General features: G+C 40.5%; 1 protein-coding gene across 9 annotated transcripts in view; it reads right to left on the bottom strand.

Moving 5' to 3' along the window:
* The window catches only part of AKAP6 (A-kinase anchoring protein 6), a 574,958-nt gene that overhangs the window by 262,022 nt on the left and 287,493 nt on the right, over window positions 1–25,443 (bottom strand). For all 9 annotated transcript variants that reach the window (XR_004299524.1, XM_032404915.1, XM_032404920.1 and 6 more), the window contains 2 exons: window positions 16,930–17,181; window positions 4,734–6,500 (listed from right to left, as the gene is read on the bottom strand). Coding sequence is in view for 8 of the 9 variants with exons in the window: in XM_032404915.1 (XP_032260806.1) it covers window positions 4,734–6,500; window positions 16,930–17,181 (2,019 nt within the window). In the remaining variant the exon portion in view is untranslated. The remainder of the gene's footprint in view (window positions 1–4,733; window positions 6,501–16,929; window positions 17,182–25,443) is intronic.

Genomic DNA, 25,443 nt, shown 5'->3' with positions numbered 1-25,443 from the left:
TCTTTATTTTATTTATTCTAAAGATTTTATTTATTTCTTTGACAGGAGAGAGAGAGAGAGAGAGTGCAAGCAGGGGGAGCAGCATAGGGAGAGGGAGAAGCAGGCTCCCCACAGAGCAAGGAGCCCAACATGAGGCTCAATCCCATGACCCTGGGATCATGACCCGAGCTGAAGGCAGACACTTAACCAACTGAGCCACCCAGGCGCCCCTGGATATTTTTAAACATATATGTTTTTAAGCCTTGTGAATATATTATATATTCAAAGAAATTAATTTTCCTACAGAATAAAAAAAATTATACAGAAATCTTTTCACATTCACAAAACCAGCCCACTGTAAGAAAGACTCCAATGTGAGGGGTGGGGAATGATGGGAACCTAAAAGGTGTCTAAGACACTTGTCACTCAGGTGTGATCCCAGAGATTGTATCACAGCCCCATAAAGTCCCTAATGTGATAGTGGGCTTTTACATACCTTCTACCTTGTATTCTGTGTGACTCAGAGAAGACGGGAGAACTTGGTACATGAAGGGAGGAGGAAACACACCACTCTCCATTTGGAGATACATCCAGAAAGCAGGATGTATTCCTCAGTGTTTTATAACTTCTTCATATCAGGCCAACATTCTTCCCATGGAGATCCACACTCCCTCCTTCTTGTCTCAGCGTGTGCCACATGTATACACTCTTCCCAGCCACCTCAAACTCTCTAATCTTTTCTAAATGACACTTTCATTGGACTTTACTTTCAACTATCACCCTTTGCCTCATATTGCTCTCTCAACCCAATTCCTTAAGCTATGAATGATTCTCTCACTTCTTAATCATCTATAATCCAGCTTCTACCTCCACTCTTTCATTGAGTCCATTTTTCTCTACGGCTCTCATTGACTGTCTCAACCAAATCTAAAGGTTGCTTCTTTTTCTTTGTTCTTATTCTTCTCCATCTCCCTTTTGCAGAGAACAAAGCTAACGTCCATCTTACATCTCTTCTCCCCCCGTTTACTTAACACCCAAGAATCCTCTCTGTCAAGTGGACCTCTTCCTTGTTCCTGCCTCATAACTGGGCTACAACTTGAGTCTCAGTTCCCACCCCTCTTTTCTCCATCTATCCTCATTCTCTCAAGGAATTAATCTATTCTCAAGACTTTACCTAGTGCGAAGGGTAAAGCACATGGAGCACGTGACTTATTAGCTGGGCAGCCCAGGAAAAGTGATTTCATCTCTCTGCACTCAGTTTCATCCACTCTAAAATGGGGATTCATTCATTCATTCAACTGTCTTTACTGAACACTTACTATGTGCCAGGCACCATTAGAGGTACATTAGATTCATCAGCAAACTAAACAGATAAACATTTATTCCCTCACAGAGCTCCCATTCTCTCAGGGGGAAATAGTAAACATGCTAAAACAATAAGCATACTAAATAGAATTATATAAAATGACAGAATACAGTGAGAGCTGTAGAAAAAAACAAAAAGGGTTCAGGTTATACCTTTTATTTTTTTTAAAGATATATGTATTTATTTTAGAGAGATGGGGCAGAGAGAGGGAGAGAGAGAGAACGCTGATATCACAACCCTGAGATCATGACCTGAGCGGAAACCAAGGGTCAGACACCTAAATGACTGAGCCAACCAGGCGCCCCATGGGTTATTTCTTTTAAAAGGCGGTCAGAGTAGGCTTCCCTAAGAAGTTAATATTTCAGCAGACTCAAAAGAGGTTAAAAAAATTAGAAATAAGAGCATCTGTTGGAAAGAGTGCAGGCAGAGAGAACTGACAAAGATCCTCAAGGCATGGGCATGCCCAGCTTGTTCTAGGAACAGCAGAGGCTGCTGGGAATGGGGTGAGGTGAGCATGAGGAAGAGCAGGTAGAAATCAGGTCAGAAAGGAAGTCAAGGGAACAGTCTTTGTAGGGCCTCTGAATGCAACAGGAGCTGTTGCAGGGTTTTGAGCAGAGGGGTGATATGATCTGATTTATGTCTCAAAAGGATCATTCTGGCTGCTGTGTTAGAAATAGACTGTAATAGGAGCAGGATGGGAGCAGAGAGACCAGTCAGGAGGCTAGCACCAGAGTGGGAACACTGGAGGGGGGAGAGAAGTGGTCCATTTTGGATAATAAAACCTACCTTGTAGGGCTGTTTGAGAATCCTATGAGAAAATTCCTGCAGGTAAAGTGCCTAGTAGATGCCTGATGCAAAGAAGATGTTAAATAACACCTTCTCTTATTATGTTCTATTTGCAGGTAGAATAGGTTCTCTGGGTCACTACAGGCAGATCAAAGCTAGAGTGTGATATCCAAGGTCAGCTGACCTGTGGGGGTTGGCAGCTGCCCCACTGAAGTGATAAAGGGAGGTTGGACTGACCACGGGGCTTAATCTTCGTTTAGCCTTTACTTCATATCCCAACTCCAGGACAGTGTTTCCAACTGCCTACAAGACACTTCCTCTTAACAGTTCTATCGTATGATCAATATCAATGTATTGATTTTTTAAATTTCCTGCCTCCCCTCCACCTCTAGTCAGCTATGCATCCAAACGTTTTCTTCTATTAAAAATACACCAGTCCCCAGAGGCTGGACACTTGGCTTCATCCTTGCATAATAATGGAAACAAAACATGCTACCATTGGAAGCTGGTATTGTGGCCACCCTCTGCTTAAAACACCTCTATTTACAAAAGAAAAAACAAGGCCCAGAACAAAACATGATTAGCCATGGGCCTCTCTAGGCTTTAATGACTGAGCAATGCTTGGACCCAGTTTTCTGGATCCTGCTTCCTTCAACAGCCCTCCCAACCCGTGCCTGTCCCACATCACACAGTCCCTCAGATTGGCTGCCACAGGCCAGTTCTCTCTGCCCTGGTCACCATCACAACTGCCATGACCTCCTTCCTGTTACTGTCAACTGAATATTCCAGAAAGGCTACTGGCGGCCATGACCTACTCTGCTTTCAGTGTGCTGGCTCTGGGTTCAAACTCTTACTCTGTGATTACTAGCTGTGAGGCCTAAAGCAAGTTTCCTAACCCTGCTCTGCCTTCGCCTCTTCATCTGAAAAAGTCCTACCTCCCCCCAGGACTTAAATAGAATAAGGCCTGTGAAGCTCTTATCACAGAGCCAAGCACGAAATTAGAGCCCAAGAAGCATTAGTTATTGTGGGTTTTATTACTAGTCTCAGTCACTTGCAGAGAAGTTGCCATGGGTGCCGGGTGGGTGAACATATTCTAACTGCCTTGTACTGGCCTTCAGGGCCTTGTAGCCACCAGGTCTATTATATGTATGGGAACTTTCGCTGCTGTCTGTTCACAGACTTTCCAGTCTGGACAGCTCTCTGTACCCCCCACCCCCCATAAACATGCTCATTCCCAGATCCCTCCTCTGTGTTTTGGTTTATGCTCTTCCTGCCTGAAATACCCACCGTCCTTCTCTCTGTCTTAATCCTGGCATTCCCTTCAAAACTCCACCAAAGGTTTGGCACTTCACAAGAACTTCCCAGGCAAATCCTGACTCCACTGATATCACTTTTTTTTTTCTTTACAATACTACAGTATTTACATGCAGTATATATTGATCACTTTCTTACTGAGGCATGGGAACATTCAGTTAATAGTATGGGCTCTAGAGCAGGCTACCTGGTCTCTCTCAGCCTCAGTCTCCTTATCCATTCAATGGGGTTAATATTAGGGTTGTTGTGAGAATTGGATACATAAATTCTTAGTAAAAATAATCATTAATATATGTTACCATTACATACTGACATTAACTTTTCCTTGGTTTTACACACCTTCATTTTCTTCCTTCAGGTTAGCCTGTCTATGTGTGCAATACTTAATCTAGTGTCTTAAAATCACAGCTTAAATTATGGAGCTCAGTCCTGAGAATTCTGATGGCTGTCCTCAAAGATTTCATCTAATAATCCACTCTGAAAGTACAGATGTGGGGCGCCTGGGTGGCTCAGTCACTTAAGCGAACTGACTCTTGATTTAGGCCCAGGTCATGATCAAGCCCCACGTTGGGCTCTGCGCTAGGCGTATAGCCTGCTTAAGATTCTCTCTCTCCCTCTCCCTCTGCCCCTCCCCCTCCCCCATCCTATTCCCCCACTCTCACTCTCTTAAAAACTAAATAAATAAGATAAAAGTACAGATTTATCCCAAATATCAACTCCCCATCTCAGAGCCCATGGGCAGTATACAGTATAGGAAGCACGGTTATTAGCCAGGGGCCTCAAAAAGGAGAAAGATTGGAGAAAAACAAAGATTTCCCCCCAAAATTAGAAATAGCTGGTCTATTTCTATAGGGAATTAACATTGGGAATGGAAAGCTCTTCTGGGGTTAGAACAAACAAATAAAAAATCAGTGCGGATGACAGTATTGTATTCGTGTACTCCTGAGGTACTGGGGTGTGCACGGCTACTGTCCGACCTTATTTTGCATTCCACTCAAAGGGCCCACCATTCGTCAGGAGCCATGTTAGGTGTGAGCAATATCAACAGAGATTCCTACACCAAGCAGGGACACATCGAGCTAATGCACTGACAAGGGTAGTTCCTAATGATGCATAATCTGCCACAATGCAGTGATCATTATTGTTTTTTCTTTTCTTCCTTTAAGGAATCAGGCTTATCAAACATGGCAACACTTTTTATAATGATGATAGGGAGGGACTGAGCTTTTCCCAGCATCACTTCCAAAGATCAGGTAAGAAATCCTGCAAGTTAAGAAGACCACCTTACCTCTATTTTTTCCCATATGGCTTCATAGTTGTCTTGGTGTTGAATATCTTGCATCAGTTTCTGAATTAAAGCAGACTTTGTGGCAGAATGGCTCTCATTTTTCTCAGAGGATGCAGCTCTCTCTGACTTCTCATCGATGTATTTTTTCATACCAGAGAGAGGCATGCACAACTCCTCGTCAGAAAGAATGTCACTCAGGGGCCCCGACTCCATGCTCTCCCCCAGGGAAGAGGCTATGTCACTGGATGAGCTCGGAGACACTCTGCCTAGCCTCGTATGCTTCTTCTTGACGTGGTACGTTGGATAGATCTCAGAATCCGAGTTCATTTCAGACAGTTCCCAGTCATCAATATTTTGGATGGTTTCCCCTCTGGGTTTCTGAGGCAGAAGCTTTGTTAGGTTCTCCAACTTCAACGCTAAGACTTCGGTCTGCTTCAGATGAGAGGGCAGTGCTAGGTATTCGTCAGAGCCATACCAGGCCTCCACCACCTGACCGTTCCTGGTGACGTGACTTGGCGAGGAGGAGTAACTTTTTTTGCTTTTGTTTTTTGAAAGAAGGGGTACTGGAGACACGACGTTGTCTGAGCCAACAGAGCATTCACTACTTTGAGTAAAAGGTGGTGAACTGGATGTTTCTGACTGCACTGGCAATTTGGCCTTCCAACTCTTCTTATGACATGGCTCGAGTGAGGATGTGGAAATGGAATCTGTTTCTGGCCCCTCTACGGCCTTGGGAGTACCTGAAGGAATTCCACTGGGCACAGCTGAGCTCCTCATGCTTTCAGCCTGCTTGCCTGAACCCGCTCCACGTTTCGGTGTTCGGCACAGAGGCACCTCTTCTGGGGCCTTGTGTGGCTTTTTAAGTCGAGGTTTCTCTTTATGGCAGTCACTAAGCCTCCCCAGGCTGGAGGATATTTCCTTCATGTGACTTTTGACGGTGTTTTCAAGATTCCCCTCCCCCACCTTGTGCAAACACTCATACGACTGGCTGGCAGCAGAAGGGCTGTTGGGATAGGAAGACTGTAACACCAGACAAAGCTTGGATCTGTCGGGAGGATCCACCAGAGAGGGGGTGCTTCTGCTCATCTCAGGCTTGAGATCAGCCATCTGCTTCTTTCCATCGGTGCCTCTCAGATTATTCTTAAAAGTTTCCTCTTTAAGGAAAAGCCCTCTTTTTGGCAATGTGGGCTGCGTGGGGGAGTCCTCATTGTAATTAAAGCAATCTCGGATGGATCGCTTAGGAGTTGCATTTTCACAAGGCAGAGGCTGTTGGTTCTTTGTCCCAAGTTGGAAGGAGGAACTGGATTCTTGCTTCACAGGCTCAGGAGGGTGTTGATCGGCATTTGTCAGAGCTTCCCCTGAAGATGACGTCCCGGGCATTAAGCCCAGTGGCTCCTCGACTGTCAAAGCACTGTCTTCCTCACATCCACCTTTGTCATCTGCTGAAAGAGGTACTTCAGATGTCTCCTCACTAACTGCTTTGCTGCAGTTGGAAGGGATGGGGTCGGTCACCACCGTGAGTAACCCAACACTTCGGATGAGCTCGGGGAACTCCTTTTCCATCTCACTGTAGCTCCAAGAGTCAAAGGGTTTGGTTTTGACCTGGCTAGAGGTCATGTCACCTAGGCCACCGAGCAAATCCTCACTTGGACTGTAGTCAGACAGTTCGAAAGCAGTAATACCACAATCCAGAGACAAGTAATTTTGAGAGCATTTGATAGTTAACTGTCCTGAGTCATCCACTTCTGTTAGAGAATCAAGCCGGCCCTGAAACAGACAAGGGCAACAGTTTCAGTAAATGCTACATCAATTACACTCAACTGCTATTCAAATGAAATCTCAGCAGAGGCCACCGTAAAGGGCAAAAATGCAGTAGTCTCAATTGCTTCTGGTTTAACATACAGAAAGGCATATTAATCAATTATATTGCTTTCTATAGTATCCTGTTCTTAAATATTTGGGGATTTTTCTTTAACCTGGAGAATAGAGGCTTGATAGAAATGGTCAAGGTTGAGCCAAAAATATCCATTCTTGCCTTAACTTTCCAATTTAAAATCGCCCATAGTTCATTTAATAAGCATTTCTAGTGTGATGTCTTAAGTAATAAAATTCTGTGAACAAAGCAATATAAGAGTAAAATGTCCATGAACATCTGCCTTGCATGTTGCTATCACTCCGGCCCTGACCACAGTGGCTAGCTTATAGAAGATGCTCAATAAATATGTTTAAGTGGTATAATTAATTACACTAAGTCTGTCATGTTAACTTTTTATTCACAAATCACAGGAAGGTGAACTACGGAATTTGCATACCTCACCGAAACAGTTCAGAACCAGCTTCTCTTTGTACCCACCCTCTTGAAGATAAACACAGGTAATCCTGGAGAAAAGTAATGAATATCAAAACTTACCATCTTAGTCCCTGTCCCCTCTCTTTGCACGCATTTTTCTCCCCCTTTTCCATTTGTGTATGTTACATACCAACTGCCTCCCTCCCTTGTTATTTATAATTCAAGATAGGCCAGTTTGATTTGAAATCCCCCTGTGCTAAAAAATAGCTTTACAAGTAAGTATTTTTAATTTTTTTTTTAAGATTTTTTATTTATTTATTTGAGAGAGAGAGAATGAGAGAGAGCAAGCACATGAGAGGGGGGAGGGTCAGAGGGAGAAGCAGACTCCCTGCCGAGCAGGGAGCCCGATGCGGGACTCGATCCAGGGACTCCAGGATCATGACCTGAGCCGAAGGCAGTCGCTTAACCAACTGAGCCACCCAGGCGCCCCAGTATTTTTAATTTTTAATCTTTGACTATGTGATGAAGGCTTTTGTCTCATCACTAATGCAGTTTCTTTTTTTAAGATTTATTTATTTGAGAGGAGGAGGCAGAGGGAGAGAGAGAACCCTCAAGCTGACTCCCCACTGACCATGGAGCCCGACTCAGGGCTCGATCCCAGGACTCTGAGATCATGACCTGAGCCGAAATCAAGAGTTGGCTGCTTAACTGACTGAGACTCTCAGGCACTCATCACTAATGTGGTTTCTAATATCACACAACAAATGGGGAGATTTTTGATTAACGATTTGTTTAAGACAGAAGGGCCCTGGAATCCTTTTATGCCTACCAGCTAAGGAGATCCTGATCTGATCTAGCCCCTTAGGAGATGAAGGAAGGAAACCGAAAAGTGAAGGGTCGTTATATCCCCAGACCTCTCTTCTACTGGAGGAGGAAGTGGGTGAGCAAACTGAATCCAGAAGTCATGTGGTTGCTGAACCCTGTGTCGTTTCAGCCAGGTTATCCCAAGATCTGGCCACTCTGGGACCTCACACTGGGTTTTTGTTCATTTGTTCATTTTGCTTTTGGAAATTTTCTCTCCCTTCACACCTTCACCTTGCCTTTATCTCCTACTCCCCTCAATGGTACTCCACAATATCCAGATAAAGAATAATAATAATAAGCCTCATTTAACTTTTCTAAACTTCAGTTTCCTCATGTATAAATGGGGATGGTTGATTACTACTATTACTTTTTTTTTTTAAAGATTTTATTTATTTATTTGACAGAGAGAGAGAGATAGCGAGAGCAGGAACACAAGCAGGGGGAGTGGGAGAGGGAGAAGCAGGCTTCCTGCCGAGCAGGGAGCCAGATGCGGGGCTCAATCCCAGGACCCTGGGATCATGACCTGAGCTGAAGGCAGACGCTTAATGACTGAGCCACCCAGGCGCCCCACTACTATTACTTTTTCATTTAATCCTCACAATGACTTTCTTCTGGGGTCTGTACTATTGTCCCTGTTTTATAGGGGACATATTAGAGGAGCCTAAGCCAAAAAAAGGTACATAACTAGCATATGGCCTTGCACCTAGGGGCCAAACTAGGCCTGAAATGGAGGCTTTCTGACCCAGAGTCCACACTCTGACCTCTGTATAATAATTTTCTCTGATTCATTGGATATGATTTCAAACAGACATACCCCATCCTCCAGTTTGTACTCCACATTGCCACATTGTAAAAAGTAACCTTGGGGCGCCTGGGTGGCACAGTCAGTTAAGCGTCCAAATCTTTTTTTTTTTTAATTTTTTTATTGTTATGTTAATCCCCATACATTACATCATTAGTTTTAGATATAGTGTTCCATGATTCATTGTTTGTGCATAACACCCAGTGCTCCATGCAGAACGTGCCCTCCTTAAGCGTCCAAATCTTAGTTTCGGCTCAGGGTGGTAAGATCGAGCCCCGTGTTGGGCTCCATGCTCAGTGGGGAGTCTGCTTGGGATTCTCTCTCTCTCCTTCTCCCTCTGCCCCTTTATAAATTACAAACATGATGCTTAAAGTCCTTTATTAACTTCCTGCTGCTGGGTTAAAATCCCCAACCCTTCCAAGAACATGTAGAGGCCTCTCTCAAGCTGCTCTCTCCTCCCTGGCTACACCCAGCCACAGTGTTCTCCTTATAGTTTTTGAACATAATGAGTTCCTTCTGCCTCAGGGCTTTTGCACATGCTATTTCCCTCTGTCAAAAAGGCTTCCCACTTACAACTTCCCTTAACGAGTTTACTCTTACTTACCCCTCAGGCCTCAGATCAAACTTAACTTCTTCAACATTCCAAACTCCCACCTAAGTCAGAATTTTTTTCTTATAAGCTCTCATAAGACTATGTTGTTCATTGGATCAACACAGTTTTATGAGAGCTTATAAGAAAAATGATCTCACTGTTATGAGGAATTCTTAATCTCAGGAACAAACTGAGGGTTGCTGGAGTGGTGGGGGGTGGGAGGAATGGGGTGGCTGGGTGATAGACATTGGGGAGGGTATGTGCTATGGTGAGCACTGTGAATTGTGTAAGACTATTGAATCACAGACCTGTACCTCTGAAACAAATAATACATTATATGTTTAAAAAAAAGAAGAAGATAGCAGGCAGGGAAAAATGAAGGGGGGGAAATCGGAGGGGGAGACGAACCATGAAAGACTATGGACTCTGAGAAACAAACTGAGGGTTCTAGAGGGGAGGGGGTGGGGGGATGGGTTAGCCTGGTGATGGGTATTAAAGAGGGCACGTACTGAATGGAGCACTGGGTGTTATACACAATGAATCATGGAACACTACATCAACAACTAATGATGTAATGAATGGTGACTAACATAACATAATAAAAAAATAAAATTATGTTGTTTTAACTTTAAGCATTTACCTCAATCTGTAAGTAAATACTATTGTGATTATTTGATATTTGTTTCTCCCATTGGTTTTAAGCACCACAGGAGCATGAATCACATAGAAAATGGTTGACTCAACAGAATACTTGCAACACTTAGCATGGTGGTATGCATAGAGTAAGCAATCACAGATGTATCTGTTGAATAAAAGAATGAATGCATGAATGAGGACGTTTTGGAATGTAACTCTATGACTTCGTGTAATTTCTTCCTCTGATTATGTAGTTTTAGTTGACTCTAGTGATTAAAAGCCCAAGTTTCAGAGTCAAATGTGACCATGAGCCAGTAGCCTGATGTCACTAAACCTCATTTCCTTCATTTGTAAAAAGCAAATGACAAGCCATGTCAAGGGTTGTTGTGAGTCTTAAAGGAGTTAATAACATGAATAGGTGCTCAATAAATGTTCACTCTTACCACTTATTATATTATTACTTTTACTAATCAAGTATATTGAGGGGGCAAGTTTCATCAAAATGAGAGGTATCCCTATGCTAAATTACACTTCACAAAAATGGGAAACGAGTATTAACTGCCAATCTCAATAAAAATTATCTAAATGGAATTGTGTGGTTTTTATGCTTCATATCTGGACCAAACCCTTTAAATAACAAAGTCAGAAGCCAAAACCACCAAGGAATGAGTCAGCCAAACAAAAGTCACACTTTATGCAATTTTTAAGAGAGTAATATGGAACCTCTTATTTAAAAGCAGCTTGTATTTATTTAAATTTTTAAATTTGGTTGTTCAGTACTCAGAACCTATTCCTTCACACAATCAGTATTATAAATGATGGTTAAGTTCCCAAGCTATCCCATAAGTTGGTATTTAAATTACTAACTACAGCATTAAGGAGGGCATGTGTTGTGATGAGCACTGGGTGATATACGCAACTAATGAATCGTTGAACACTACATCAAAAACTAATGATGTACTACATGTTGGCTAACTGAAACATAATAATAAAAAAAGAAAAGAAAAACAAAACAAAACAATAAAAAATTAAATTACTAGCTAGTTGAAATTTGGATAATTTTCTATCATTTTTATCATAAAAGTACAGCACTGCAGCTACTTAAGTAAGGTGAAAGAGGATTTAAGTAAAAGTGTTTCTATGATGGGTAGAGAAAAAGAACTTTGAGAGTTCAGGTAAAAATTAGACCCCTACAAGTGTCAGTCACCTGTTTCTCTAGCCCTGGGAAAGTATTTGGTGTCCACCGTGATGGTCACAGACTCCTAAGATCAGGGATACTGTTATGCTTGAAAATAACTGGTACTCAATAAAAGATATTAGATGAATACATGGTGTGAGACTACATTTCAGATAATAGGGTATGGCTACATTTTTCTAAGTCTTCCCCTGAAGATCCCTTCCCTAGCCAGTCTTTTGTTTGGGAAAGAAAATACCATACTCAAAAACACTTGGTGCCCCAAAGGGAACCCTCTCCCATCCTGTTCCCAACCAGGCCAACTATTTCTGTACATGGCTGACTGTCACTTAGGGGTAACTATTTTTAATAAGACTGCATTTTTAATGTGGAAAAAATCCCTCCCTGAAAAACAAAACAAAGAACAGCACACAGCGTATCATTTCATATCCTAAAGACCAAATGATAAGCATCTACCCATGCATTGTTTTTAACACAGTTTGTTATTAAGAACATTCTTCAAAAGTACTTTTTCTAGATTTCACCATGCAATTTTTAAAAAAGAAAGTTCTGGGTGCCTGGGTGGCTCAGTCGTTAAGCGTCTGCCTTCGGCTCAGGTCATGATCCCAGGGTCCTGGGATCAAGTCCCACATCGGGCTCGCTGCTCCGCGGGAAGCCTGCTTCTCCCTCTCCCACTCCCCCTGCTTGTGTTCCTGCTCTCGCTATGTCTCTCTCTGTCAAATAAATAAATAAAATCTTAAAAATAAAATAAAATAAAATAAAAAAGAAAGTTCTCTGAAGTATCTCAGAGGAGATGAATAAGTTTCATTTCTTAAAATATTGCTTGGTAATACTAATATTTTTAGCCCCGTGGCTTTGTTCTGGACCACTGTCCCAGACAACTTTCTAATGCATGTAAGTAATAGTCTCAGGTGGGTAGAGAGGTGAGGAAGAGTGCACATTGTTTTTACAGTCCTTTTTTACTTCAGAAATATCACATTTAATTGTGAAGTGCCATTAGCTGTGTCATGGCTGCCTAGCACTGTCTCAACTCAAATGTACCTCGATTTAATATGCTATGAAGCAGTTTCTCAGATGAAGCTTATGTTTTATGGAGATGGTAATTTATTCACTTTATTGCTGGCTTCAATCTTCTCTGAGACATCAAGGAAACTCTTCCCCCACTTCCCCAATTTGAAACAAAATTTTTGCTTTGTTCCTCACCCATAATTAAGTTAACTGAAGCTCTAGTTCCAAATGTCTTCTTAGATCTTTCTTTCTTTAACATTACATTTTGCTACCAATGAATATGAGATAATATTCATAATTTAGAGACTTGAAGATCTCCCTATTAAAATGCCCCCAAAGTTCTATCGGTGTCCATTGTTACGTCAAGGTCAGTTTTGTACACTGACTTAGTGTTCTTACTGAGAAGAGAGTTGGAAATAGAATTTTACTGTTTTAATCATGGGTACAGTAAAAAATTTTGTATGCCCCCCAACCCCTTCCTCCCCTAATCTCACTACATGGTGTTTGTTACACTTCAACTACTAACATATACATTCACAGACCTCTTACCAGAATGCCACACACCCCCCGAGTCTTTAGACCACATGAACTAGATTCTTGATCAGATTCCTTTTAGGCCTACCATGTTGGGATTCTATAGTTCTGAATATGTTCTGGAGAGCAGCAGTAGACCGAGAAGAGCAAGTAATGATAGGAAAATGGAAAGCAAAGCAAAGTTTACTTTCTGATAGGCAAGGGGAAAATACACAAAAATATTTTAGTATGTTTTATTTATACTATAGTCATTATTTTTAAGAATCTCCATTTTCTACAGGCTAAAATTATAAGTCAAATGAATAATTTCCAAGATAAATCCTAGTCCATCAACCTGAAATTGTATCTCCCTCTTCTATCCCTAAAGTAGTGATTATCTGCATTATTTAATTGAATTCAACTCATGAGACTTTTATTTACAATGATACAAATAAGGCGCTATGGGAGATAGAGATGATTCTAATCTGGTACCAACACTCATGCAGTTCGAATCTAGCATGTACTCTGTCATGATATAAATGGACCTATGACAAGGGCTAGTAGAAGAACACACAAAGTGCTTCGGGTATGTGCTCTAGAAAGACAAATGCATTCCCACAGAGAGGGTGACTATCATGTGGGCAAAGTGCTTACTTACCACACCATCTGGCATATGGTAAGTTTTTAATCACTGTTTGCTATTGTGTTCATATTATTAACAGTTACTACCTGTGTGATTTTACCTCTCTCAACCTCAGTCCTATTACCTGATAGATGGATACAATATCATCTGTGAAATAAGAATACCAGCACCTTCCCTGCCTACCTCCCAGAACTGTTTTGAGGATCTAACAAAAATATTAAGGTGATTCCTAAGATGTATTATTATTCATCTTTGAATGCCTAGTGTCGTATATATAGTAGGAAATCAGTAAATATTTAGGGGAGATAGAAAGGAAAGCAGGAAGGAAGGGAGGGGCGGAGGAGAGGAGGAAAGAATTACTATTATTACAATAGAGCTCGATTAAGAGCTGTTTTTTTTGTTCTATTTAATTATTCCTAGATTTATGTCCTTAGGTAGTCACTAAACCTCTCTCAGATTCAGTTTTTCCATCTATAAAATGGAACTATTTTTAATATCTCTTACACTCCTTACTAAATGAAACAATAAATATAAAGTATTTATCAAAGTATCTGAAATATGAAAAATTTCAGTACAACACATTTTTTACACAATGTTGAGCTTTGCCCTATTTTTTTATTTGTTTAGTTGGTTGGTTTTGCTTTGGCAAAACATTTGCTAATTTGCTTACAAAATATGGCCTGCGTCATATTTAAATAAAAGAACTAAACTTATGCATTTTGTTTTTGCAAAGACAGAGAGAGAACTTGCCACTTTTTCAACTTTCCAACTTATTCTTTAATGTGGCTCAGAAACTCAACTAACTTACAAAAAGAGAAAATGAATTCACTTTCACTGGAAGGACATCTACGATTTCAGTTTATCAGCCTGTTTTATGCCATTTCCCTCTTCATTCTATAAATCTTTAATAGCCTAATGTATTCTGATAAAGCTTAGAATTTTATCCTAATTCCCTTCCTGTTTTCCACAGTCCCAGTGTGCTTACTGGCAGAAACAAATACAACCAAGCAGTCTTTGAAATGTTCTCATGGAGTCACACTAGAGGCACAAACAGGATCAGGTTTCCATATCTTTAGGAAGTATGGTAATGGAAACAGTGCTTTAATTCATAGAAAAATATCCACAAAGCAGATGGCTAAGAATCCACTGTTCTTTTACCCTTCATACAACATATTCTTGCATATTTATGACAGAACTAAAGAATTTCAAATATGAAAATGCACAAAATTGTTTCCAATCCAATCTGTAAATAACTGTTGAGCTCACATTGTGAGAACCATCATGGACACTACTTAATATAAACTCAAAACATAGAGCAGTAGCCAGTGACAATTAGTTAGCCTCAATGGCTTTTCATCGTTACCTGGGCTACCATCTCTTGAATGACCCAAGGTCAAATCAGTGCATGATGAACGTATTCCACAAAACAAAAACGATGATAACAATAAACCCTAGCATACTGCTATATCTCCTGCTCTACAACAAAGAGTTGGTGATCAGTAAATGGTTATTTAATGAGTAAATATGTAAAATGAACTGGTTTTATCCAGTGATTTCTTATGCCCCCTTCTAGGAGTAGAAAGTGGGCAGATCTGATGACTGATCAATACTGGACGTTGGACAGAGCCAGCAGGACACATAAGGAGGAACACTAACAACAACAAAAATATATATAGATTGGGGATGGCAGGTAGATATCTAAAGAAGGAGCTCTTCAGAATTTAGATCTATCTTTCCCAGTTCTCATCTCTACCTCATCGGTGTACACCTCATGAATACCACATTTAGGGCAGAGTTGGACAGTTTGGGATTTTTTGTAGTCTCCCAGGACCACAAGAGTCCCAGTCAGGGCCCCTCTAAGGATCCCATCTGGGAGGAATGGCATCTGGGCACTAACACACACACACCCATGTATTCATTCTGTGATTGAAAAAAGGACTCTACCAAAGTCTGTATCACCTCCCTCACTGCCACAGTAACAGGAAAAGCCAAATGAAAACAAAGAACATAAAGCTAGAAGTGAGCCCAGTAGCTTTTGATTCTCATAAACTTCCAGGGCCTGTGGGGAATTTGCTAAAGCAAGAGCATCATTGTTATGAAAACAATAATTAACAAGTATAAATCATTTATGAGAATAGGCACAGATTTGTTTTGTGTTGTTGAAAATGTTGGAGCCACTGAAACATTAATTAATACTGAATTATGCAACACTCATTATAAGGCCTTTTAATCTTATTTATTTATATAAATTGTAAACTTCTACAACATATATTTTATAAACTTCTACAGTATATATTTTCCACAAAACCAAGGGTAGGACATGAATGTGGATGTCAAGAGCCAAGGGACTATATATACACACACACATTCTATGATTCTATATGCCATATCTATCTAGCTATCTACACACATACACACACACACACACTTGCTTAGTTAGCACAATGCTTTGCTCCTATATATGTCAATTTTATGTGGGATTAGGAGAGTTCATTTGGATTCAAATTCACTGTGTTCATTCTTTTTTCTTTTAAGATTTTATTTATTTATTTATTTATTTATTTATTTATTTATTTGAGAGAGAGAGTGTAAGCAGGAGTGGGAGGGAGGTGCAGAGTGAGAGGAAGAGGGACAAGCAGACTCCATGCTGAGTGTGGAGCCCGACACGAGGCTCAATCTCACGACCCCAAGATCATGACCTGAGCTGAAATCAAGAGTCTGATGCTTAATCGACTGAGACACCCAGGTGCCCCCACAGTGTTCATTCTTAAGCCATGCATCAAAAGTGACAACAACAAACTCTTTAAACTACTCTTAATATGAGTACAAAAAATCCAAATACATTGGTTGTGTAAAATCCTGAAGCTCATTTGACTCATTGCATCCAGAAGAGTTTTTTCAAAGCATGAATTTAATCATGTCAATTCCCCTAACAAACTCTCCTGTTGTCCCTAAAATAAAGTCCAAATCTTCTAATATGACTTTTCATCTTCATAATCTGACCTCTGCTCCCCTATTAGTTCAAACCCTGGTGCCTTGAACTTTTTGCTCCAGTGTTGTCTATAGCTCTCTGAGCTTGTTATTCTCTTACTTCTGGATCTTTGATGAAGCCATTCCTCTGTCTAGAACCTCTATTACTCAGTCTAATCCTGCTTCTCCTTCAGGTCCCAGATTGGACTCACTTCTTCTAGAAAAGCTTTCCTGAGTTAGGTGCCCCTTCTCTGTCCTCCGGTGGCATCATGTGGACTTATCACAATCTGCCCTTAATGTCTGTCCTTTTGTCTTTATTGGGTACTAGACTCCTTGAAGGCAAAGACCACATTTTGATCACTATTACATTCTTAGCACCTAGTGCCTAGCCATAGTAAGTGCTCAATAAATATTTATCGAATAACTGAATGGGGAACAAGAAGCCAGGTTAGCACCAACCACGATGGGTGGTATCTGTGCAAACTATCAGGTGTGAATTAACTCTGGTCTAAAGTTTTATTCACATTAGAAGGGCCCTAGCCTCCGGTCACTATACCTAGATTCAAAGCCCAGCTCAGGACCTGATTATTTACCTACAAAGAAATCTTATCCCACATCTCTGAACTGAAAACATTCTCCAATGGTCACACATGATAGCACGTTACTTGGCTTCAAATACCCACCTCCTTTGTCTCTTCAGAGAAAGCTTGCAGAATGTCCGTCTGCCTGGTGTAGTTGCCATTGGCGTCCTGCAGACCTTGCAGAATCCGCTCCCGCAGAACCAGCACGGAGACTCGGAGCTGGTGCCAGAGGAGCTGTACGGCATGGATGTCCACAATCACATTGACGGAGTAGGACAGCAGCTTCAGGGAGAACTCCGTTTCGAGGAGCGCATGGATTTGCTCCACATGATCCGAAATATCTTCACAAATGTCCTGCAGTAAAGAAAAGCAAAATACATGAAGACTGTTTAGCCTTATTCTAGGGACGGGGGTGGGGGTGTGAGTCACTCCTTCACTTGACACCAAATGTCAGGGCCCCCAGGTCAGGTAAACCACATGTCGGATGACCTGCCTTTGTTTTAGATCAGATACCTAGTGGCAGGCCGTATTCCTGGGCACTGGCCCTTCAGTGCACACAGCTAAGTTGATCTTTTTGTAAAACAGAAAGGTGCTACTATTCTTTCTGATTTAATTATTTCACTTTGAAAGTTTAGCCAAGGTGAGAGGTCACCTCACAAATCCACTCTATTCTCTTTATTTACTGTTTGTTTGGGATCCTGGCAAGGGAACCAACAGCTGTTTTCTGGGCTAGTGGTGAGCCCCTCTGAGCGCACAATATCTCAGGATAGATGCATCATCCAGATACTGAGCAGGAAGAAAGATGGGTTAGAATGTGTCCTTCATGGGAACTCCCAACCATTCTCAATGAGCCATGGGGTCGCCTTTGGTGTAAGAGACAATTGTCACATTTTCACAATAACAGATTTTAATATTTAAATTCATAAGGAATATCTAAGTTTCAACCCACACTTTGTAATCAGAATCACTCTTTTCTTAAACCTTTCTATTTGAGTATAGTCGACACACAATGTTACATAAGTTTCAGGCGCACGACATAGCAATTCAACTTCTCTAAATGTTATGCTATGCTCACCACCAGTGTAGGTATGATCTGTCACCATACAGCGCTATTACAATATCATTGACTATGTTCCCTATGCTGTGCCTTTTATCCCTGTGATACTTATTCATTGCATAACTGGAAGTCTGTATTTCCCACTCCCCATCCCCCATTTTACACATCCTCCCTCCCCCCTTCCCTCCAGAAACCATCAATTTGTTCTCTATATTTACAGGTCTGACAGAATTACTCTTAAGAAAGAAAGCCAGAGCAAAATAAGTCAATCAGAGAAAGACATGTATCATATGGCCTCACTGATATGAGGAATTCTTAATCTCAGGAAACAAACTGAGGGTTGCTGGAGTGGTGGGTAGGAGGGATGGGGTGGCTGGGTGACAGACATTGAGGAGGATATGTGCTATGGTGAGTGCTGTGAATTGAGCAAGACTGTTGAATCACAGATCTGTACCTCTGAAACAAATAATACATTATATGTTAAAAAAAAAAGAAGAAGAAGAAGTTAGCAGGAGGGGAAGAATGAAGGGCGGGAATCGGAAGGGGAGACGAACCATGAGAGATGATGGACCCTGAAAAACAAACTGAGGGTTCTAGAGGGGAAAGGGTGGGAGGATGGGTTAGCCTGGTGATGGGTATTAAAGAGGGCACGTTCTGCATGGAGCACTGGGTGTTATACGCAAACAATGAATCATGGAACACTACATCAAAAACTAATGATGTAATGTATGGTGATTAACATAACATAATAATAAAAAAAAAAAAAAATTAAAAAAGAAAGAAAGAAAGCCAGAAAAAACCCAAGGACAAAGAAAGATAAAAATAGTTAGTTTTTAAGACCTGGACATTTTAAACAAAAACATTATTAAATCGAAGTTTCAATCTTTTCCACACATACTATTAGGTAGGCAGACTTGGTGTTTGATATATCACTTGTCCTTACAATTTCCCAAACTTTCATTGTGCTGTCAGAGGTCCCAGCATGAAATGGGTAGCATCAGTGGTAATATTTACTTGAGCAATTTGAGTCCATTAAGCAACAAAAGGATGTACATGTCAGCTAAAAGTACTCAGTGATTCATTTTTAGTTATGCATCAGTGATTTTTTTTAAACGGGGCTTTTATTTATGATTTTTGTTAAGGCTAAAATTTTAGGATAACATTTGAGGTCTGAGTCCTATCATGAGTACCCAGTCATTCTGTGCTGGAAACATAACCTTTCAATTTTATATAATTCAATTATTTATTTCTAAAGAAAAACTAAAATGGAATCTGTATTTACTGTGTAATAGTAGGCTAAAAAAAAATCTATTGAAGAATGATGGAAAGTTGTGCTGAATTTTTAGTAATAATGTATAATTCCAATAAATGTTCCAATATTATTTCTTAAAATTCAAGAACTAATTGGTGATAGTTACATAAATTGGTGGTAATAATCTGATACAGATTAAAAGTTTAAAGGGATGTTGGAGTCCTAATTAGGTAAAGTTCTTACAAATGTGGCCCATGAGCACATGCAGTCCAAAGAGAAGTGGGGCAAAAATCACATTACCTTATTAACCAGTACATGGGAACCACTCACAGCTAGATTAGCCAGTCTCTGCTGCCCTTCGGCACATGACAGCGGGTGTCTACTGCTATCATCAAATATTCCATATTGCCTGAGTCTCAGTGGATGCCTGTTTGGAGCATCTACTCTATTTGTCCCCTACACCTCTTATTCCTGATACCTCGACCACCATCCCAAAGCAAATGTCCTGTATCCTTTGCCCTTTTAGGATGCTCATTTCTATGTAGTACTGTGTTACCTTGGGAAACTCTCTTCCTCCCACTGCTGATCTCTTCCAAATTCTCTGTACTTTCCTGGCTAATATTTTGATTCCATTGTAAAACAAACAAACAAACACGCTACTTAACTTTTTCATGGAAGAGTACATCTATCTCCTGCTCTTACCCAAAGCTGACTCTGTCCAAGGTTCCTGTTTCCCCACCGCCCTTCCAGTGAAGGCTGTTCATTCTCCTAGCCCTCACCTGAGAGATGGGAAGCAGAAGGCTGATAAGGGAAGGGCAAGCCTCACTGCTTCTTTACCACTTTCTGATCATTTTTCTTTTGCCCTCATACTAACACCCTTTGTTTTCACTAGGTGCCTGCTGTCTGCTAAGCCTTCCCTACTTCCTTCTTCATTACTAGTCTTCTCTTTCACTCCTCCACACTGAAGACTGCAGTGGCTCAGTTTTCCTCTACATACCGAGAAGACCATTATCTTAGGTACTTCAGTATTCACACTGATGAAACAACCAATACCCTAGCCTCAAATGCCCTTTACTCCACAACCCTTAAGACCTTCATACCTAATCCCCTGGGATAACTCTGCCATAGCTCTACTTTGAACCTTGTCATCACTCCACCTGTGGAACAATATCAGAAAGTCCCCTATGCCACTAACCTCTCTTTGTCTGACTTTTTCACTCCCATTCTCCCACTACAGGTGCTCTTCAACCCCATCATGGCCACCAGCCCCATTTTTCTGACATACCAGCCCCCTCCTAGCACAGCCTCTACAATGATCACTTCAACCACTCCCTTGGCGGTGTTCTCCATTTCCTCAAACTCTTTATTTCATAATTTGGATTTGTTAGTATCCATCTCCTGGGTCCCACTATGATCCTGCAGATGTAGAATACATTATATACATAGGAGAGGAAAAGGTTTGGGTAACTTTTATGCCACCTGCTCTGAATACCCAAATAGGCATTTCTCAACCACACCATTCCCACCCTCCCATACAGTATGTTATATATAATCTTGGCACCATGAAAACTACATGCCATCACTCTTCTTACACATAATTTGGCTCCTCCATGATGAATGTAGGAACTTAGTCAGAGCCAGGTCATGGGTCGAGATGGCCAGGCAACTATCAGGGGCACTAAAGCATCAACAGTGCCAGTTAAGGTTTTCACACCCTCCTCCTAACATATCTGTGAAATATAAATTGGCCCTGTACCTACAGAAGCAGATGGGCCCCAAGGAGAAAGAAACATTCTCCCCACAAGAGCTGACCTCCCTCTATTGAGTATTTTGGCAATGTGCATGTGCAGTATCTGCTGAAATTCTGACACTAAATAACTTTCTGGAGTCTATACATTTATTTATTTTTATGCCCTCTACTCTGCTACCAGGTGTCTGGTTTGACAAAATTACATGCACACACAAATTGTAGAACAAGAACTGCAGAAATCTGAGTGTCTATAAAGGAGATGAGATCAAGAAAGGGATGAGGATGTTGAAGATTGTATGAGTGACAGCATGGAACCCTTTCCAGCATCAAGGGGACAGATGGCTTAGTCCACCAGTATATTTTCTATAAAGCAAGTTATTCCTGGAAATTCATCTTTCATAATATTAGCCTGAAATTATCCCATTTCTCCTGTTCACACCTAATTCTGGTCAGTATTCCTATCAACTTCAGCCCTTGTCCCCATTGTTATCTCTACCAGACCTTTCTTCTTTGACCTTCAGATTCCTCTCCTGACTCCCAAGTATGCCTTAACTGGGACAAGGTCATGATGGGCAGATCCACCAGTCCAGACTTCTCTCATTCTTAAAACCCCAAATTCAGTCTATTGTTCTTAAAGGCAGCTCTCATCTCTTGTATGCCATGTCCACAAACAGAGAGCTAGAGGACTCTGGGACTGTGTGGAGGTTGGGGAAGGCAGATCCAGAGAGGGGCAACCATGGATACCAAGACAAACTGTTGTCCTTCAGAAGTGTGCCTGGAGTTGGCCCTGTTGTCCTATTCTGTTATGAATACATGAAAGCAAATACACCTAACTTCCTATAAATATGGCAACAAAATGCTGTTTCCTATAATTATGAAGATTTCATCATCATCGTCAGAACGTAGCTTCATTCCCAGAGTTTATATTTTGGTATGTGAATGTTCTCCCCAACTAGAGGGTTGGTTCCTCAGGGCCTCTTCATATAGTTAGTGGCTATCAATAAGTTGGGCACTCAAGAATTCTGATATGGATCTTACTTTAACATACTAACAATGAACAAAAACTTAACTTTTGCAGATAGAATTATGTAGTTTTACTTTTCAATATCATCAGTTGGTATCAATTACTTTAGCTACTTAAAATCTCCCATAATTCTATATGAATTTCATTCATTCCCTTATGTCTTTTCCTCTGAGAAAAGATGTTCTCCAGCAAGCCCATTTAGATGACTAAATCAACAGACTTCTCAAAGAATAATAAACTTTTAATTTTAAGTTGAGGATAGTTTTTAAATGTTCTTCAAGCAATAACATTTTTTATAGATCCTCAAATTGTCCCTGGTGCAACCCATAATTATTAAGGATAGAAGGATAATGTCTTTAGAAATTAGTCACTTCTGTTTTTTCAGTGAATATGTGGAGCACCCACTATGTACTAATCCATGCACTGGGGATACAAAGTTGAATAATGCCAGTGCTTGACCCCGCCATTGTGGAGCCCCCTGCCAGGTAGGAAGGGGCATGTAACCAGAAATCATAATTGGGAAGGTAAGTGTTCAGAGAGAGTACACAAATGAGGAGGAAATGACTGTGCCCATGGAGGCAAACAGGAAAGGAGCAAGAAAGCTTTCCTAAGGAAGTAAAGTTTGGGTCTTGGAGGAGACAACCAGGAGGATGAGGCAGAGAAGAGCATTCCAGGGAATAGCAGGTGTCAATGTGGTCTCCCTAAATATGGACTTGGGGTTTGGCACTGATTTTCCTTAGTCATACCATATTATACACAACCCATAAAAGAAAAAAAAATTGATTTCATCAAAATTTAACTAAAATTAAAGACATTTTTAGGGAAAAGATAAGTTACCAGGAAAATATTTGCAAATCACCTATCCAATAAAGGATTCATATCCAGAATATCGTAGCTCCCTCTGATCTATGGGAGATACGTTCCAAGAACCCCAGTGGATGCTTGAAACAATAGATAGTACCAAACTCTATATATACTATGCTTTTTCCTGTACATACATTCCTTTGATAGAGTTTAATTTATAAACTAGGCACAGTAAGAAATTAACAACAATAATAAAATAGAACAATTTTAACAACATGCTGTAATAAAAGTTATATGAATATGGTCTCTCTCTTTCTCAAAATATCTTATTGTATAGCTCTCACCCTTCTTCCTCCTATGATGTGAGGTGATAAGACACCCATGTGATGAGATGAAGTGAGGTGAATGACATAAGCAGTGTGATGTAGTGTCAGGCTACTACTGACCTCTTGACAATACATCAGAAGGAGGATCATCTGCTTCCAGACTGCAATTGATCACAGATAAGGAGGAACTACTGTATATAAAGAATTTTCAAAACTCAACAGTAAGAAAACAACTAATCTAATTATATAATGGGCAAAACACTTACACACTTTACCTAAGTGGGTATAATGATGGTAAAAAAGCACGTGAAAAAACTTTCAGCCTCATTAGCCACTAGAGAAATGCAACTTACAACCACAATGAGATACCTCTATATACCTATTAAAATGGCTAGAATAAAAAATTTGCAATAATATCAAGGCTGAGAAGTTCCAGAACAACTGGAACTCTCCTACCCTGCTAGTGGAATGCAAAATGCCATAGTCACTCTGGAAAACAGTTTAGCAGTTTCTTACGAAGTTAGAGATACACTACCATAGGACCCAGCAATCCCACTCCTGAGTGTTTACCTTAGAGAAATAAAAGCTTAGGCACATTCACAAATGAAAAGAAGCTACTCATAATCACCAAAACCTAAATGCCCTTCATTGAGTAAATGGATAAACAGACTATAGTACATCTACATAATATACAACAAATGGGGGGAAAATCTACTGATATATGTAACATCCAGCACAGTAGCCTCTGTGGCATTCATAATCACTCACAGCATAAAATGCACCGAATACATTATGTTGCCAACTGGCCACTTCGCTCAACCTTTCTGACACACTGTGGCCTCAAAACTGCAGCTGCTGCTGCCTATCTTTGAAACAGGAATCTTCTATGGTTACTGAGGCCGCTCATACAAACACTGACCTGAGACTGTTTACAAATAAACTCTAGCTGGTTGGGCATTTTTCTTTTAATTTAGTTGTTGTGTTTATGTGAGAGAGGTGACTTTCTTTTCTTTTTTCTTTTTTTTTGTAGGATTGTTGTATATTTTCCAGTTGTAACTTATTTTTTCTTGACAGATACAGTGCTTTTATGTATTTAACCAGTATGTTCAGTTCTCACCAGCATGTGATAGGGATGAGGGCACCCTTCCTGTGAGAGCTCTAATGCTTCAGCTCCTGCAACTTGTCCCTGGGAGAGGATCTGTTCGCTGTCTCATCATAAGGCCACCATGCCCATGCCCATTCTCAGCCATTCTCGAAACACCTGGAAGGTTTTCTTGTGAAATGACAAGTATCCATGGATCAACATTCTTCCAAAGTGGCCCAAACTGCCAATCTCCAGACTGTGTGTATTTGGAGGGAAACCCACCCTTCCTGCAACTTCCTCGCCTGGGTACTAAAGCGATACTTGGCAGCTCAGTTTCATGAAGTCCCATAAATACAGTCCTTCCCCTTCTCTCTGCTTCTTGCTTCCCCACATGCAATCCCCAAATGAGAAAACACAGAAAATCCCCCCGATACCTACAAGCTGCTTCTCCATGGGAAAAAAACAAAAAACAAAAAACCAGTAATTGGCAGGCACTTCTCCATTCATCTAAAACCCCAAATAATGTTTCTCTTTTTCTTCTCCTAAAAATAATTTTAATGTTTCTCTCAAAACATTCTTGACTTATATTTGTGTAACTACAGGACACATTCAAATGGTTTTTCTAAGAAACTATGAATTAAAGCCTGCTTTTTAAAGGACAGTCAGGCCTCCTTTACTTCCATTGTTTCCCTATCACAGTTTCAAAAATCTCAAACCCTTAGCTTAACCAGTGCATACCATTACATTTAGAAAAACATAAATTACATTTACAAAAAGTTTTCATGATCTAAAGTCGGTAAGAAGAGAACTAAATTTTCTGTACATATTTAAAGTCTTAATGTAAAACGCCATATCATCATGACTGTTCATTTTGTTTACTAGGAATTGTAGAAATAAATTATTAAAGTATCTTTTACCCATATGCTCACCATATGTGTGTGTGTTCACTAGAAAAAGTTGAGAAGAAATTCTTACCTAATACATGGACTTTATATTTTAAAATACAGATCAAGGGAACACCACAGTTACTTGGTTAAAAAAACTCACAAGTGAGCCATTTTTTTTTTTTTTTGCCTTGAATTCTTTTTTTTTTTTGTAGTTTTTAATTTTATTATATTATGTTAGTCACCATACATCATTAGTTTTTGATGTAGTGATCCACGATCCATTGTTTTCGTATAACACCCAGTGCTCCATGCAGTACGTGCCCTCCTTAATACCCATCACCGGGCTAACCAATCCCCCCTCCCCCCTCCCCTCTAAAACCCTGTTTGTTTCTCAGGTCCATAGTCTCTCATGGTTCATCTCTCCCTCCAATT

Source organism: Phoca vitulina, unplaced genomic scaffold (assembly GCF_004348235.1).
Source record: "Phoca vitulina isolate PV1807 unplaced genomic scaffold, GSC_HSeal_1.0 scaffold7, whole genome shotgun sequence".
Taxonomy (NCBI): Eukaryota; Metazoa; Chordata; class Mammalia; order Carnivora; family Phocidae; genus Phoca; species Phoca vitulina.
Note: the sequence above shows the minus strand (reverse complement) of the source record. Positions and strands in the feature narration are given on the sequence as shown.